Source organism: Rhinoderma darwinii, chromosome 1 (genome assembly GCF_050947455.1).
Source record: "Rhinoderma darwinii isolate aRhiDar2 chromosome 1, aRhiDar2.hap1, whole genome shotgun sequence".
NCBI lineage: Eukaryota > Metazoa > Chordata > Amphibia > Anura > Rhinodermatidae > Rhinoderma > Rhinoderma darwinii.
Genome location: NC_134687.1, coordinates 250,214,714 through 250,229,549, shown reverse-complemented (window position 1 = coordinate 250,229,549; position 14,836 = coordinate 250,214,714). Strand labels below are relative to the sequence as shown.

General features: G+C 42.0%; 1 protein-coding gene across 2 annotated transcripts in view; it reads right to left on the bottom strand.

Annotated features, from left to right (window-relative positions):
- Positions 1-14,836, bottom strand: part of POLE4 (DNA polymerase epsilon 4, accessory subunit) — a 57,749-nt gene that overhangs the window by 7,570 nt on the left and 35,343 nt on the right. Inside the window, exon 4 of one of the 2 annotated variants that reach the window (XM_075850230.1) lies at positions 11,252-11,312. The exons of the other annotated variant lie outside the window; for it this stretch is intronic. Within the exon in view, the coding sequence (XP_075706345.1) occupies positions 11,252-11,312 (61 nt within the window). The remainder of the gene's footprint in view (positions 1-11,251; positions 11,313-14,836) is intronic. 2 annotated transcript variants of the gene reach the window in all.

Below are 14,836 nucleotides of genomic sequence, written 5' to 3'. Positions count from 1 at the left end.
AGCGCTATGAAGGTCAAAATAATTCAAATGATATAACCTAGTGACCGTTCTTTTAAGACAGTGACCTATTGCTTGTCCCTCTTGCCATGAGAGGATTCCCACCTAACATGTAAAATTGGTCATATATTAGTAAATCAGAAGTTCGAATTGAAGCCAAATCTAGGTAAGGCCCTGTTCACACTGAGTTTTTTTTGCCGCGTTTTTTGCCACGTAAAGTCACGGTATAAAATGGCCGAAATTGACTCCCATTCATTTCAATGGGAGGTGGAGGAGTTTATAGCGAGCAATAAAAAAACGCTCACGGGGAAAAAGAAGGGACATGCCCTATCTGGAGGCGTTTTCCGCCTCAAAAACCCCATTGAAATCAATGGGAGACGCCTTTTTACAGCAAAAACGCTCAGCAAAAATTCCATCTTTCTGTTGAAGAGTTAAAAAAAAAAAAAAAAAAAAAGTCAAAAAACGTGTGTGGTGCAAAACCACTTAAAGGGAATGTGTTGCCAGCAAAACATGTTTTGTTTTTTTTTAGTTAAACAATTAGTGTGTGGGTGATTACACATTGTTCTAATTTTTTTTATTTTTTCCACGAGTCAGGAAATATTATAAATTGGATTCAATTTATAATATTTCCCAGCACTGGTCACTAGATGGAGCAATTCCAAAAATTGCAGCATTGCATGTGGTAAAGCAACCACATTGCTTTATGCTGCAAAATTGGGAAAAAAGCCCTCGCTCTAGTGAGCTCTCAGAATCCCCCCCTCCTTTATCCTGGCTAGTGCCGGGAGAAACGAGGGGTTTGAACGGTCTAACCTCCTACACTGTGTGTCGCCATTTTTTGAGCTAACACACAGTGTAGAAGGTTTACATACACTAGTAAAACACACTGAAACACGAACATACATAGAAATCACTTACCTGCTCCAGTCGCCGCCGCTCCCTCCGCTCCGTCTGCTGCCGCTGCTCCAAGTGCACAAGTCCGGAAGCCGCGACCGGAAGTAGTAATCTTACTGCCCGGCCGTGACTTCCGGTCCACAGGAAAATTGCGCCGGACGGCGCGCATTTCAAAATCGGACTGTGTGGGAGCGGCGCATGCGCCGTTCCCACACACACGGCGTACACCAAAGTGGATGGAACGGGCCCCGTTCGCAGTCCCTATGGGACTGGAGCTGCCGTATTCCATGTCTGTATGTGTCGTTAATAGACACATACAGAAATGGAAAAAAAAAATGGCAGCCCCAATAGGGAAGAAAAAGTGTAAAAATAGAAAAAAGTAACACACAAACACACAAATAAATATAAACGTTTTTAATAAAACCCTAACATAAAACTGATATAAAAAAAAAAATGTTGGGGACACTGTTCCTTTAAAGAAAAAAAACTGAGCCGATTTTTCCAGGCAGAATTTTCTGCCTGCAAAAAAAAGTCTGTTTGAACAGGGCCTAATGATTTGCAGAGATAATGGCATTTCTTTATTTAGTTGTGGTAATAATTTTTGCAAGTTTCAGCAGAACATTCATTGTATTGGTTGTCACGTTTGAATTAGCTTCTCAGCAACTGATGGTAAAACGGTCACTTTGCTATTGCTAGAACATGCTGACAAAATCGGGTTAAGGCCCTGTTTGGTTTAAGGTCCCGATTTTGACGCGGAAACCGTCCTCCATTGATTTCACCGGGCGGCTTCTAGCAAGGAAATACTGCGGTTCCGTCTCTGACCTCCCATTGAAATCAATGGGAGGCAGAAAAAACCCTGCGGCGTTAGTTTACGAGCGTTTTTCATGGCGCTTTTTGCCCATGTTCCTCGCATTAGCTTTAATGGCCACGGGCGAAAAACGCAACCAAAGATGCAGCAAAAAAGCGCAGGCAGGTTATAGTCTGCCTCAAAACTCCTGAAGGAATTCTAAGGCCCTGTTCACATGGAGGATTTAGCAGGCAGAAAACAATCTGCCTCAAAATTTCTCCAGGTATTTTAAGGCAGATTTTGATTAACCCCTTCCCTCTTTGGCCGCTTTTGACCTTCCTGACAGAGCCTCATTTTTCAAATCTGACATGTTTCACTTTATGTGGTAATAACTCCGGAATGCTTTTACCTATCCAAGCGATTCTGAGATTGTTTTCTCGTGACACATTGGACTTTATGTTACTGCCAAAATTTGCCCGATACATTCAGTATTTAATTGTGAAAAACACCGAAATGTAGCGAAAAATTGCAAAAATTTGCATTTTTCTCAATTTAAATGTATCTGCTTGTAAGACAGGCAATTATACCACACAAAAATGTTGCTAACTAACATCCCCCATATGTCTACTTTAGATTGGCATCGTTTTTTGATCATCATTTTATTTTTCTAGGACGTTACAAGGCTTAGAACTTTAGCAGCAATTTCTCACATTTTCAAGAAAATTTCAAAATGCTATTTTTACAGGGGCAGTTCAGTTGTGAAGTGGCTTTGAGGTCCTTAGATATTAGAAACCCCCAATAAGTCACCCCATTTTAAAAACTGCACCCATCAAAGTATTCAAAACAGCATTTAGAAAGTTTCTTAACCCTTTAGACATTGCGCAGGAATTAAGGCAAAGTAGAGGTGAAATTTACAAAGTTCATTATTTTTTTCCAGAAATTCATTTTGAATCCATTTTTTTTGTACCACAGAAGGTTTTACCAGAGAAATGCAACTCAATATTTAGTGCCCAGGTTCTGCAGTTTTAGGAAATATCCTACATATGGCCCTAGTGTGCTACTGGACTGAAGCACCGGCCTCAGAAGCAAAGGAGCACCTGGTGGATTTTGGGCCTCCTTTTTATTAGAATATATTTTAGGCACCATGTCAGCTTTGAACAGGTCTAGTGGAACTAAAACAGTGGAAAACCCCCAAAAGTGACCCCATTTGGGAAACTACACCACTCGAGGAATTTATCTAGGGGTGTAGCAAGCATTTTGACCAGCCAGTTTTTTTGCAAAAATTTTTGGAACTAGGCCATGAAAATCTACATTTTTTCAAATAAAATGTAGGTTTAGCTAATTTTTTTTTCATTTCCAAAAGAACTAAAGTAGAAAAAGCACCACAACATTTGTAGAGCAATTTCTCCCGAGTAAAACAATACCCCACATGTGGTAATAAACGGTTGTTTGGACACACGGCAGGGCTTAGAATGGAAAGTGCGCCATTTGGCTCTTGGACCTCAAATTTAGCAGGAATGGTTTGCGGAGGCCATGTCGCATTTGCAAAGCCCCTGAGGTGATAAAAACAGTGGAAACCCCCAACAAGTGACCCCATTTTGGAAACTATACCCCTTGAGGAAATTATCTAGGGGTATAGTGAGCATTTTGACCCCACAGGTTTTTTGCAGAAATTTTTGCAAGTAGGCTGTGAAAATTTAAATCTACATTTTTTCAAATAAAATGTAGGCTTAGCTAATTTTTTTTCATTTCCACAAGGACTAAAGGAGAAAAAGCACCCCAACATTTGTAAAGTAATTTCTCCCGAGTGCGGTAACACCCCATATGTGGTTATAATCAGCTGTTTACATATATGGGAGCATTCAGAAGAAAAGGAGCGGTATTTATCTTTTGGAGCGTAGATTTTGCTGGAATGGTTTGCGGACAGCATGTTGCATTTGCAAAACCCCTGATGTACCAAACAAAAGTGACCCCGTTTTAGAAACTACGCCCCTAAAGGCATTTATCTAGGGATGTAGTGAGAATTTAGACTCCACAGGTGTTTTTCAGAAATGAATACGCAGTGGATGGTGCAAAGTGAAAATTTCAATTTTTCCACTGATCTGCCCATTCACCGCACAATATGTTGTGACCCTAGAGAATCTTACCCCATAAATTGTTAAGCGGGTTCTCCCGGGTATGGTAATGCCTTACTTGTGGCCATAAATTGCTGTTTGGGCACGCTGTAGGGCTAAGAAGGGAAAGACCGCCATTTTGAGCATGGATTTTGCTTGGTAATAGTTCTGTTTGGGGTTTTGCTGGTATTTCAGTTTATAATGTGGGGGCATATGTAATCTGTGCGGAGTACATCCGGGTATATGTAATCTGTGCGGAGTACATCAGGGCATATGTAATCGGTGCGGAGAACATCAGGGCATAATAAGAGGGTGTAATAATGGGGTAAATAATACAATTATCCATAGAATTGTGTTACGATGTGAAGCGATCCGTTATACACAGGCCGGTGTCGCACTGATAAAGTTTTCTTTCTTATCCCCCTTTTGTAACGCTCTGCACCCTTTGGGGACTATTTCTCCTTCGTAGTTTGGGAAATATTGCTGGGAAAGTTTTGCGCTGGTATAATACGGGCGCCCTCGCTTCCAGCGGATGTGCTATGTCCATTCCCTTTCCTAGTTCCTAAATACTAGAGCCCTGAAACTGAAGGAATGTTCCCCTCCGGCCTGCGCATTGAGATGTTATTTCATCACCGCATTACTAGTGCCATAACTTTTTTGTTTTTCAGTTGATTGAGCAGTGTGCGGGCTTGTTTTTTGCGAGACGGGCTGTAGATTTTATTGGTACCATTTTAGAACACATACGACTTTTTGATCACTTTTTTTATTTCATTTTTTGGTAAAGGAAATTACCAAAAACAAGCAATTCTGGAATCGTTTTTTATTGTTTTTTTTATCGGCATCCACAGTGCGCCCTAAATTACATGTTAGCTTTATTCTGCGGGTCGATACGATTACGGCGATACCAAATTTATATAGTTTTTTTTATGTATTGCAGCTTTTGCACAATAAAATCACTTTTTTTATAAAATAATTTGTTTTCTGTGTCGCCATATTCTAAGACCCATAACTTTATTATTTTTGCGTGCACAAAGCGGTGTCAGGGATTATTTTTTGCGGCACGGATTGTCGTTTTTTATTAGTACTATTTTGGAGTAAATGTGACTTTTTGATCACTTTTTATAGCATTTTTTGGAAGGAGATGTGACCTAAAAACAAAGATTCTGGCGCTGTTTTTCATGTTTTTTTTTACCGCGTTCACCGTGCGGGATAAATGACATAATAGTTTTGTAGTTTGGGTCGTTACGGACGCGGCGATACCAATTATGTATAGTTTTTTTTATTTTTACGGTTTTTCCCATATTAAAAGACTTACTATGGGAAAAAAGTCAGTTTAGCTTTATTTTTATTTGAAATGTGTGTTTTTATTGTTTTACCACATTTTTATTAACTTTTTTTTACTTTTCTGACTTGTCCCACTAGGGGACATGAGGGCCTGATGCCCCGATCGCTACTCTAATACACTGCACTACATACGTAGTGCAGTGTATTAGCGCTGTCAGTTATTCACTGACAGCAAGCCTATGAGGACACGCCGCAGGCGGGTCCTCATCGGCTCCCGTACAAGGCAGACTCGGACGCCATTTTCTGGCGTCCGATTGCCACAGCAACCCAGCGATTGCATCACTGGGTTGCCGATCGGGTGAAAACCTATCAGATGCTGCGCTCTATTGAGCGCAGCATCTGAGGGGTTGATCTGCGGGATCGGAGAATAGCTCCGGTCCTGGCAGTTACAGGAGGGTGCCAGCTGTATAATACAGCTGTCACCCCGCGGTGATGGTGCCGGCTCTGCTTCTGAGCCCGCACCATCACTGCGCCGTACATATACGGCGCTTTGCGGGATGCACCTCGCGACAGCGCCGTATATATACGGCGGATGTCGGGAAGGGGTTAAGGCAGATAAGGCAAATCACGCAGCCACGCATCATACGCTGCTGACACACGGAGCGGTTATGGACCTTTTGAGCGCGCAAAACACACACGCTCTTGTGAATCCGGCCTTAGATGCAAAATTGCATGATGGCACCTGAGAATGTAAAGTGCTGGGTGTCATTTTTGCAATGTGTCAGGGGTCTCCTTTCATAAAATATATATTAGTACGGAGGTATAATACGATTTTTTTTACCTTTTATAATTCAGGTTTTATTTACGGTCAAAAGTGTAAAAATGGTCACCGTAGCGAAAAGGTTAACAACTTAGTTCAGTCTACACCTTCAGGTGACTCAGAGATGAGTGAATTTTTCTTCCGATCTGTCAGTCATTAGATGAATCGACTTGCCAAGTTTAAGATTCGCTTTAATAAATAGAAATTTATAGAAAAGGGAAATTTATTTTCACACTGTATTGTTTAGACTGATGAATCCTGTGTGACAAGCTCATCTCTGCTCGACACATTCACACCAGGCAGATCAGTAGGCACCAGGTAAACAATAAAGAGAAGTTACAAGCCTTTTATAAATTCCTTCTGATGTGTCCTTTAACCCCTTAAGCACACAGCCTGTTTTGGCCTTCAGGACACAGCCATTTTTTTCAAATCTGAAATGTTTCACTTTATGTGGTAATAACTTCGGAATGCTTTTACCTATCCAAGCGATTATGAGAATGTTTTCTCGTGACACATTGGACTTTATGTTACTGGCAAAATTTGCTCGATACATTAAGTATTTAATTGTGAAAAATACCAAAATTTAGCGAAAAATTTCAAAAAGTAGCATTTTTCTAAATTTATATGTATCTGCTTGTAAGACAGATAGTAATACCACACAAAATTGTTGCTAACTAACATCACCCATATGTCTACTTTAGATTGGCATTGTTTTTTGAACATCCTTTTATTTTTCTATGACATCACAAGGCTTAGAACTTTAGCAGCAATTTCTCACATTTTCAAGAAAATTTCAAAAGGCTATTTTTACAGGGACCAGTTCAGTTGTGAAGTGGATTTTAGGGCCTTATATATTAGAAACCCTCGATAAGTCACCCCATTTTAAAAACTTCACCCCTCAAAGTATTCAAAACAGCATTTCGAAAGTTTCTTAACCCTTTAGATGTTTCACAGGAATTAAGGCAAAGTAGATGTGAAGCTTTCAAATGTCTTTTTTTTTGCAGAAATTAATTTTTTATCTATTTTTTTTCTAACACAGAAAGTTTTACCAGAGAAACGCAACTCAATATCTATTGGCCAGATTCTGCAGTTTTTAGAAATTCCCCACATGTGGCCCTAGTGCACTTATTGACTGAAGCACAGGCCTCAGAAACAAAGGAACACCTAGAGGATTTTGGGGCCTCCTTTTTATTAGAAAATATTTTAGGCACCATGTCAGGTCTGAAAGGCTCTTGCGGCACCAAAACAGTGGAAATCCCCCAAAAGTGATCCCATTTTGGAAACTACACCCCTTGAGGAAATTATTTTGACCCCGCAGGTTTTTTGCAGAAATTATTGGAAGTAGGCCGTGAAAATGAAAATCGACATTCTTTCAAAGAAAATGTAGGTTTAGCTAATTTTTTTCTAATTTCCACAAGGACTAAAGAGAAAATGCACCACTACTTTTGTAAAGCAATTTCTCCCGAGTAAAACAATACCCCACATGTGGTCATAAAAGGCTGTTTGGACACACAGCAGGGCTTAGAAGGGAAAGAGCGCCATTTGGCTTTTGGAGCTTAAATTTAGCAGGAATGGATTGCGGAGACCACGTCGCATTTGCAAAGCCCCTAAGGGACCAAAACAGTAAAAACACCAAAAAAGTGACTCCATTTAGGAAACTACACCCCTTGAAGAATCCATCTAGGGGTGTAGTGAGCATTTTGAACCCACAGGGGTTTCATAGATTTTATTAGAATTGGGCAGTGAAGATAAAAAAAAAAAAAATCCTTTTTTTCCAATAAGACGTAGCTTTAGCTCAAAATTTTTCATTTTCTCAACAAATAAAGGAATAAAAGAACCCCAACATTTGTAAAGCAACTTCTCTGGAGTACGGCAATACCCCATTTGTGGTCATAAACTGCTGTTTGGGCACATGGCAAGGATCAGAACAGAAGGAGCGCCATTTGGCTTTGAGCACAGATTTTGCTGGATTGGTTTCTTGACACCATGTCACTTTTGCAAAGCTCCTAAGGTACCAGTACAGTGGAAACTCTCCAAAAAAGTGACTCGATTCACGAAACTACACCCCTTGAGGAATTCATCTAGGGGTGTAGTGAGCATTTTGACCCCACAGGTGTTTCATAGATTTTATTAGAATTGGGCAGTGAAAATAAAAAAAATCCTTTTTCTTCAATAAGACGTAGTTTTAGCTGAAAAAGTTTCATTTTCTCAACAAATAAATGAAAAAAAGCACCCCAACACTTGTAAAGTGTACTGCAATACCACATATGTGGTCATAAACGGCTGTTTGGGCACAGAGTAGGGCTCAGAAGGGAAGGAGCGCCATTTGGCTTTTGGAGTACAGATTTTGCTGGATTGGTTTCTGGGCGCTATGTCGCATTTGCAAAGTCCCTGTGGGACCAAAACAGTGGATCCCCCCAGAAGTGACCCCATTTTGGAAACCACACCCCTCAAGGTATTCACCTAGGGGTGTAGTGAGCATATTAACCCCACAGGTGATTGGCAGAAATTGGTGTGCACTCGATGTTGCTGAGTGAAAATGGGATTTTTTTCCATAGATATGCCAATATGTGGCGCCCAGCTTGTACCACTGGAGAGACACACACCAAAAATTGTTAAGGGTTCTCCCAGGTATGGCGATGCCATATATCTGGAAGTAAACTGCTGTTTGGGCACACTGTAGGGTTCAGAAGGGAAGTAGCGCCATTTGGCTTTTGGAGCGTGGATTTTGCTTGTAGTAGTTTTGTTTGGAGTCTTACTGGTGTTTGTTTATAATGTGGGGGTACATGTAAGCCGGGCAGAGTATATAAGGGGCATAGTCAGGTGGTATAATAATGGGGTAAAAAAAAACAATAAAATAATCCATAGATATTTGTTACGCTGTGACACAATCCTTTCTGCACAGGCCGATGTCGCACTAATAAATGGCCCTTACGTATTCCCCTTTTGGTCCACACTCGGGATCTTTGCAGTTTGAGGAATTTTGCTGGGAAGTGTTGTCCTGGTATAATACGGGCACCCTCGCTTCCAGCAGATATGTTTGGGCCCTCCCCTTCCTGGTTCCCTAATTTTAGGGGCCTTGATAATTTGCCACTTGAAACAGAAGAAACGTTCCCTTCGTGCCGGCACAACTGCATATTTTTGTTTCATGGCTTATAGGAGCCTTAACTAATTTTATTTTTTCATAGACGTAGTGGTGTGACGGCTGTTTTTTTTGCGGGACGAGCTGTAGTTTTTATTGGTACCATTTTGGGGTACATGCGACTTTTTGATCACTTGTTATTCTTTTTTTTTTTTTTTTTAGAGGCAAGGTGACTAAAAAAATATGCCAGAATTGCTGTTTTTTGATTATTTTTATACAGCGTTCACCACGTGTTATAAATTACATATTACCTTTATTCTGCAGCTCAGTCCGATTCCGGTGATACCTAATTTATAGCACTTTTTATGTTTTACAACTTTTTGCACAATAAAATAACTTTTGTAAAGAGAATGGATTTTTTCTGTCACCAAGTTGTGAGAGCCATAACGGTTTTAATTTTTTAGTCGACGGAGCTGTATGAGGGCTTGTTTTTAGCAAGACGAGTTATAGTTTTTATAGGTACCATTTTTGGGTACATGCGACTTTTTGATCACTTTTTATTTCAATTTTTGGAAGACAAAGTGACCAAAAAATAGCAATTATGTCAGTATGTTTTAGTTTGTTTTTTTACGGCGTTCACTGTGCGGAATAAATAACAATATATTTTTATAGTTAAGGTCGTTACGGTCGCAGCGATACCAAATATGTATGGCTTTATTATTTTTTCAATAATAAAGGACTTGATAAGGGAAAAAGGGCGATTGTGTTTTATTTTATTACTTGAACCTTTTATTGTATGTTTTACAACTTTTATTTATTTTTTACACACTTATTTAGTCCCACAAGGGGACTTGAATGTCCAACTGTTTGTTTGATGTTCTAATACATTGCACTACCTATGTAGTGCAATGTATTGGAACTGTCAGTTGTTCACTGACCGCAAGCCGTACAGGCTCCACCTCTGGGCGGGGCCTAATCAGCTTACGTAATGGCAGACAGGAGTCCATTGTTAGGGCTCCTGTTGCCATAGTAACAGTCGCCAGCCCCATAGTAACAGTCGCCAGCCTTGCCATCGCATGGCAAGGCTGCCGATTTGCTACAAACCTCTAGGATGCAGCGATCACAATGGATCGCTGCATCGAAGGGGTTAATGCCAGGAATTGGAGCTAGCTCCGGTTTCTGGCGATAGATCGGGGTGTCCACTGTAACATACAGCGGACACCCACTGCTGATGACACCGAATCAGCTTCTGAGCCGGAAACTGAGCAGGCGCCATCTTGCCGATGATACCGGAAGCCTCCTGGGACCCGCCGACGACGGGGCATAGGAGGATTCCGTTACTGGCAGACCGGGATGTAAGTATTAACCCTCCGATTGCCTTTGCAGCCACCGGCATCCCAGCGATCACGTTGCTGGGGTGCCGGTGGCTATAAACTCCTCACATGCTGCGATCTCTATTGAACGCAGCATGTGAGGGGTTAATCGGTCGGATCGGAGGCTAGCTCCGGTCCTGGCCGATACCTCAGGGTGCCAGCTGTAACATACAGCTGTCACCCGGCGGGGATGTCGCTGGCTCAGCTCCTGAGCCAGCTCCATCTGTTTCACGTACAGTTACGTGGAATTGCGGGAAAACACCATCTCCCATCACGTAACTGTACGTGAAATTGCGGGAAGGGGTAAACCCCTTCCTCCTGATTGCATTCTTGGCCCTAACGACCAAGCCATTTTTTAAATTTTTCCATTGTCACATTTTCGTCTACATAGCTGTATAAGGTCTTGTTTTTTACGGGACAAGTTGTACTTTTTAACCCCTTTCCGACATCCGCCATATATGTACGGCGCTGCCGGGAAGGTGTTCCCGCAAAGCGCAGTACAGTTACGTCAGTGATGGTGCGGGCTCAGAAGCAGAGCCGGCACCATCACCGCGGGGTCACAGCTGTATTATACAGCTGGCACACTCCTGTAACTGCCAGGACCGGAGCTAATCTCCGATCCGGCTGATTAAACCCTCAGATGCTGCGCTCAATATTGCGCAGCATCTGATAGGTTTTAACTCGACTGGCAACCCAGTGACGCAATCGGTGGGTTGCGGTGGCAATCGGACGCCTGCGGCGCGTCCTCATAGGCTTGCTGTCAGTGAATAACTGACAGCGCTAATACACTGCACTACGCATGTAGTGCAGTGTATTAGAGTAGCGATCGGGGTATCAGGCCCTCAAGTCCCCTAGTGGGACAAGTAAAAAAAGTAAAAAAAAAAAAATAGGAATTAGACCTACCGGTAATTGTATTTCCAGGAATCCATCATGACAGCACCACAGGAGGTTGCCCTATTGACCTCTGTAGGGACAGGAAGACAGAGAGGTTAAAAGGCCCCTCCCACCACCCACTTGCCAGTGTTTTTCAATTACTACACCAGGATGGATGCAACCCTATTTTATTTCTAGGGATAATAACTGACATGTTAATTGCACAAATCAGAATTTCATGATGGATTCCTGGAAATACAATTACCGGTAGGTCTAATTCCTATTTTCCAGTACATCCCTCATGACAGCACCACAGGAGCAATACCAGATTATAATGCTCAGGGCGGGACTACGGATTGGAGGACTTTCCGTCCAAAACTTAAATCCGTATCGGACAGAACATCGAGCCTATAATGTTTGCAAAACATATGATGGCTTGACCAAGTGGCAGCTCTGCAGATTTGGTCCATAGAGGCTTCTCTTCTTTCTGCTCAGGATGCCGAAACTGCCCTCGTTGAATGGGCTCTGATGCCTTGTGGGGCACCTAGTCCTTGGGACTTGTAGGCTTCTTGTATGGTAGTTTTTACCCATCTCGCTAGAGAGCCTTTCTTTCCTCTTTTCTTTCCCCCAAACAGGACAAATAGATTTGTATCTCATCATCTCCAGGAGGAGGTTCTATCCAGATACTGAAGAATTGTTCGCCTGACATCCATGCAATGGAATTTTTCTTCTTGTTGGTTTTTTGGATCTGGATAAAAGGAAGGTAGAATTATTTCTTGTTCTCGATGGAAAGCAGTAGATACCTTTGGAATAAAGGAAGGATCCAGCTTTAGAATGATCTTATTCTCTTGTACTTTTAGGTAGGGTTCTATGACCGACACAGATTGGATTTCTCCAATCCTTCTTGCTGAAGTAATAGCGACTAAGAATGCAGCTTTTAGAGTTAAAAAATGCATACTAATCGTGTCAAGCAGCTCAAAGGGGGGATCACAAAGAGTCGCTAACACTACATTCAAATCCCAGGTAGGAACTGATTTCTTTAGGGAGGGTTTCAGTTTAGAGACCGCTTGAGTGAATCTTCTGATCCACCGATGTTCAGCCAGGGGAGTGTTAAAAAAAAATTACCTAAGGCTGAAATCTGCACTTTTAAAAGGTACTAGGGCCAAGCCCTTTTTTGAATCCCGATTGTAAAAAATCTAGGATTTTCGCGATGTTGGGAGAAAAGGGGTCTTGTCCTAGGTCTCCATACCAGGAACAGAATTTCTTCCAAATTTTTTAATAGATTTTTGAGGTAACTTCTTTATGACTTAATAAGATAGTTGAAATTACCTCATCTGACAGACCGTGGTTTCTCAAGATCTGCCTTTCAGGATCCAGGCTGACAACTTCAGAGTTTCTATTCCCTGAAAGAATAAGGGACCCTGGGAGAGAAGATTCTCCTTGACTGGGAGCATGATAGGGTCTTCCAATGCTAGATATTTTACGATTGGAAACCAACTTCTTTTTGGCCAATAGGGAAGAATAATGATGAGCTTTGTCAAATCTTCCTGGATTTTTCTTAATACCATTGGTATTAGAGGAAACGGAGGAAAGGCATAGGCCAGATCCATGTCCCAGGGTTGGGACAATGCATCTACTCCCAATGGGTTGTCTCGGAGATTTAGGGAGAAGAATGTCTCTACTTGGAAGTTTTTCCTTGTGGCAAACAGGTCTATTTGTGGATAACCCCATCTTCGGGTTAAGGACAGAAAGACTTCCCTGTTTAGGGACCATTCTCCAGGGTCTACTTTTTCCCGACTCAGGAAATCTGCTGATAGGTTCTCTGAGCCTTTTAGGTGGACTGCAGAGACTGATAGGACATTTTCTTCTGCCCAAATGAAAATTTGTGTAGAGCGCGCCTGAAGAAGAGAGTGTCTTGTTCCCCCTTGATGGCGAAGAAAGGACACCGCTGTCGTGTTGTCCGATAAAATTCTTATATGATTCCCTTTTATAATGGGTGAAGCTCTTATAAAAGTGTCTCCCATACGGCTTTTAGTTCTCTGAAGTTTGAGGACATCATCTTCATTTGAACAGGCCATGTGCCCTGAAAGTGCTAGTCTTGGATTACCGACCCCCAGCCGTGTTTGCTGGCATCTATGGTAATCACCACATAAGGAGAAGTTCTCCAGGGGACTCCCTTGTCTATGTTGTTTGTGCAGAGCCACCACAGGAGGTATGATTTCATGGTCTCAGAAATTTGAATTCTTGAATTCAGGGAGTTCTGTTTTCGATCCCACTGGGACAAGATCAGATTCTGTAAGGGTCTGGAGTGAAATTGGCTCCATGGAATAGATTGGATGCAAGACGTCATCATTCCCAACATCCGCATACATTCCCTTATGGAACAGGCGTCTTTCCCCCAGAATTTCCTTACTTCTGCCAGTAGGAGTATTTGTTTCTCTCTTGGGAGGAAGGAATGTTGAAGGGAGGAGTCTAGTAGCACTCCTAAGAAGACCTTCTGTTTTTGGGGAGGAAGACTTGACTTCTGAAAGTTGATTATCCATCCCAATTCCTGTAGTAGGGAAAGAACCTGTGACCGATGACTGTCTAAGATAGACGGAGTATCTGCCTTATTAGAGGAATAGTCGATCTGATAGACTCCATCTTGAATTTTCGATATTTCACCCACTTGTTTAGGACCTTCAGGTTGATTATTGTTCTGTAGGAACCGTTTGGTTTTTTGACTAAGAAGATTTTTGAATAGTGGCCTTTGAATTTTTCGTTGTGCGGAACTGGAGTAATGGCTCTCAATTTGAGTCGTTTCTGGACGTCCCGGATAAGGATCTGATGAAGGTCTTTTGCTTGGTACTGGGTTATTAGAAATTTCTCTGGAGGAAAATTCTATTTTGTACCCTTCTTCTATGATCTTTAGAACCCAGGGGTTCTGGGTTATTTCCGACCATTTGGGATAAAATTGTAGGAGTCTTCCCCCCACGCTCTTGGCGTCATTGCTTTGAGGGCTGAAATGAATTATTGGGGTTAAGGAGATATCCTCGACCCCTTCTTCCTTTGGGGTAACTCCAGCGACCGGACTTCCCTTTCCCGCTGTAGTTCTGTAAGGTAGGTTCGCTCTGTTGGCGAAACCTCCCAAACTGAGGGGGTTTTTTTGGTTTCTCTTCAGGAAACCCCTTTTTCCTATCTGTGGCATTCTCCAGCATGTTATCCAGGAGAGGACCGAACATCAGAGACCCTGTAAACGGGATAGAACATAATTTGTTCTTGGACTTCATATCTCCTGACCACATTTTGAGCCATAATGCTCTTCTAGCAGCATTTGAGAGAGCCCCATTCCTGGCAGCAAATCTAATAGATTCCGCTGAAGCGTCTACCAAGAATCCGGTTGCCATCTTTAGTAAGGGTAGAGATTCTAATAGGTCTTGTCGTGATGCCTTCATCATCAAATGGGTCTCCAGCTGGTTTAACCATATAAACATTGCTCTTGCTACTGATGTGGCCGCGATATTAGTCGAGATCAAAGCAGAGGAAGATTCCCATGCTCTTTTCAGTAGCCCATCTGCCTTTCAGTCCATGGCGTCCTTCAACTGAGAGGAATCTTCAAATGGGATTGCGTTTTTT